At 26.4% G+C, this 3,347-nt stretch overlaps 1 protein-coding gene across 2 annotated transcripts in view; it reads right to left on the bottom strand.

Moving 5' to 3' along the window:
- Nucleotides 1–641, bottom strand: part of LOC111394749 (lanC-like protein GCR2) — a 3,959-nt gene extending 3,318 nt beyond the window's left edge. The window contains exons 1-2 of one of the 2 annotated variants that reach the window (XM_023020720.1): nt 320–641; nt 48–226 (exon numbers count right to left, since the gene is read on the bottom strand). In XM_023020720.1, coding sequence (XP_022876488.1) covers nt 48–226; nt 320–496 — 356 coding nt within the window. In that variant the 5' untranslated portion in view covers nt 497–641. The remainder of the gene's footprint in view (nt 1–47; nt 227–319) is intronic. The other variant, XM_023020721.1, reaches the window with a different exon arrangement.
- Between the last annotated feature and the right edge of the window lie 2,706 nt (nt 642–3,347).

Here is a 3,347-nt window from a genome sequence, read left to right as displayed (position 1 = left end):
CAGAAAAAGAGAAAAGAGAAGGGGGGGGGGGGGGGAATTGAATATACCCAGAGCCTTGGGAAGCAGAGCGACAGGCTCTAATGATCTCGGAGCATCGAGCAAGATCATTCTGGTTTTTAGTAACTTGGTAAGCTTTAAAAAATAATAAAGCAGTCCCAAGAGCTCCAGTATACAGTGTATAATCATTCACACGCTTTCCTCTTCCTCCCCACGTCTCCTTGACTATCTGAAGCAAACCAAAGAAGTCCAACATAAATTTGTGTTTTATAATGCAAAGCCAGACATTTCGAAATATGATTAAAAGGAGAAACGAGGGTACAGTTTCTTTGAGGTCCAAAGCTTCTTTCTTGAGCCTTTCTGAGATGGTTTTGTAAGGAAGGTGAAGAAGCCTAGTAAGTGAGTCTTTGGGCGATTCAGAAGACCCAACTGCCGATTCTTTTACCGGAGTTTCTTGAACGAAATCTGGCATGTCGTTGGGGAAGAAAAGGTCTGCCATTTTCTTGTCGTTCGTGCGGAGAAAGATTCTGCGTTTATGAGCAGCGCCGGGGCGGTTGCGAGGGCGGGGAAAAAATGATTCTTCGAGCACACAGGCTGAAGCCGGCAGAAGTAATCAGAATTTTTCGTAGATCCCACGCCACGTATTAACCCCAAGATTTGTATAAAAATTGAGGATTAAATTCACCCAAAACATTCAATTTGATTTTATTTCACCATTATCATCAAACTTATATTAGTGTTATTATTGTTATTCGATTTCATGTAACATTTCATTATGACCATGCCATTTTTTTCCCACTAATTTGAGAGGGGTAAATTGATAATTTTGCATTATATAAAATAAATTTTAAGAAAAACAAAAATAAAAGTTATTTTTTTAATTTTAAAAATGTTTATATATATATATATATATATATATTTGCTAGCCTAAAAGATATTTAGGGGAGTGTATTTAATTGAAACTTTTAATAACTTTTTGAGATTTAAAAGGTTTAGAGGCATTCAATTGTGACTTTTTGAGACTATTTTAAAGTCACGGTGTATTCAATTAAAATTTTTATAGACTTTTAAAAAGTCTATAAAAATTATTTCTATAAAAATTACGGTGTATTTAATTAAAACTTTTTAGAAATCCTATAAGTCTTGGAGTATTCAAATTTTAATAACTTCTAGAGACTTTTATAAAAGTATTTGGAGTACTAATTTTGAATCAGAAAGTAATCATATAAAATCTTAAATTTTGTCTCTCATTAATCATGAAATTTTGGGAGACTTTCATAAAAAATAAAATAAAATAAATCCATTTTTCTTTCTTTTAATATTTTATGGACATATATGATTAAAATTTATTTTTTATTGATTATATTTCATTTATCTCTCTCTCTCTCTCTCTCTCTCTCTCTTATTATTTATCTCTATTTTCTGTGAAAAAATTGGATTCTTGTAACTTTTTTTTCATTCATTTTTTTGTGAAAAATATCTATTTTTTAATTAAATTATAAAAGTTTATATGAAAAATTTATAATTAAATTTAAATATATTAATTTTTATTTATTTTGAAAAGTTTATATATATATATATGTAAGGTCTTAAATTTTTTTTATTATATGGGAAGAAGAAGGAGATTTTTGAGAACTAACACTCAATATGTGAGAATTTCACATCAGGTCTACATGAATTCTATTTCAAATGAAAGTTTTCAAAAATCTTTTGAATTTCCCGAAAGTCTATAAAAATTTTAAAATGAAAATCCATAGAAGTCTACGAAAGACTTCCATTAATTCCATACAAATTTATAAAAAATCCACAAAATTCACAAAAGTCATCACTTAAAAAAAGTCCATCAAAGTTTTCAAAAATTTCAATTGAATACACCCCCCTTAGTTTACTAAAAGAGTAGATTACTTAAATTTAGAAATTTTAGGAAGTTTTAAAAGAAAAAATAGTTTAGATACAACTTCTTTGATTTGTTATTTTGATAAAAAAAATTTAAGCATCTTTTACACTCTGAGAATAAACAGCTAGATAGTATCGTAGATTTAATCGTAAATTTAGGAGAAAAATTAGAATGAAACAATTTAAATAAAAGGGTATAAACTTTATTAGAAACTATAAATAAAAATATAAAGATTCTAAAAAGTAATCTAGAATATATTAAAAATCAAAATACTGAATACTAAAAAGAAAATTTAACAATATAGGAGAAATGTATACTAGTCCCATATTCCTAACTTAGAAAAATTGGAAAGTAGAGTTAAAACATTAGAAAAAAGAAAAGTCAATAAGTACTAGACAAGATTTAGATAATATAATAAATAAATTAGAAAAATTAGATTTAGGTAAAACTAAAGAACCTAATAAATTTAAGAAAACTAAGTGGATCTATACGTAATGGATAAATGAAAACAAATTGTAGCCAGTAGTAATAAATAAGTTGGTAATCCTTTACTAAGAACATTAAGTAAAAATACAGATATTGAAATAAGAGTGAAATCTCTAATAGATATAGAAGAACATGTAGAAATGTTTAGATAAAATAAGCTAAATTTTGTAAAAGTTGTAGACATATATAAAAATAATAATAATAATAAATAAATAAATAATTATTTAACAAATCTTTAATATATCAGCATTATGGAGAAAGATATGTTTATTGTACACATGAAGATCAATTTATATCCTTAGATTTAATAGAAAAAGAATCTTACAAAGAAATTGTAAATAAAAATTTTCTACAGACTTATTTAGGATTAATAATAATAAGAGTGAAATGGTTTTATAGAGAAAATTTAGGAGCTGAAAGTATTAGGCCCCATTTAATACCCATTTTTGTAAGAATGAAAATGAGATCTATACAAAATATAGAAAGTTAAATATGGTGACATGATGTAATAGATAATAGTCATATTTTTCAACTTTTTTTTTTGGGCCAAGAATGGGAATCAAACGAGGGCTTAGTATGTTTATATGATAGCAGATTCACATATATAAAACAGGGATTATTAGGAAGCATAGAATTATATATGTATAATAAATGCAGAATAGTATATTTTACACCGGACTATTTAGTCAGCACAAAAAATTTCTATAAAGATATTAAAATGGGAATAAAGAGTATCAAATGAAAAGATATGAGGATAATTTTAATTTGCATGGGATTCACAGGAGCTTAGTGAAAATAGTACTACTAATTATAAATTAGAAAATAATCAGATAATTACATTATTAGGACAAAAGGGTATAAAGGCTATCACAGCAAAGAAATTCTCTTCGGAAACAAATGCAAGATTATATTGAAATTTAGGAATTTTTTTAGAAAAACCAATATTAGAACCAAAAAATAATATTAT

This window comes from Olea europaea, chromosome 5, assembly GCF_002742605.1.
Source record: "Olea europaea var. sylvestris chromosome 5, O_europaea_v1, whole genome shotgun sequence".
Taxonomy (NCBI): Eukaryota; Viridiplantae; Streptophyta; class Magnoliopsida; order Lamiales; family Oleaceae; genus Olea; species Olea europaea.
The sequence above is the reverse complement of the archived record's forward strand: the minus strand, read 5'-3'. Positions and strand labels throughout refer to the sequence as shown.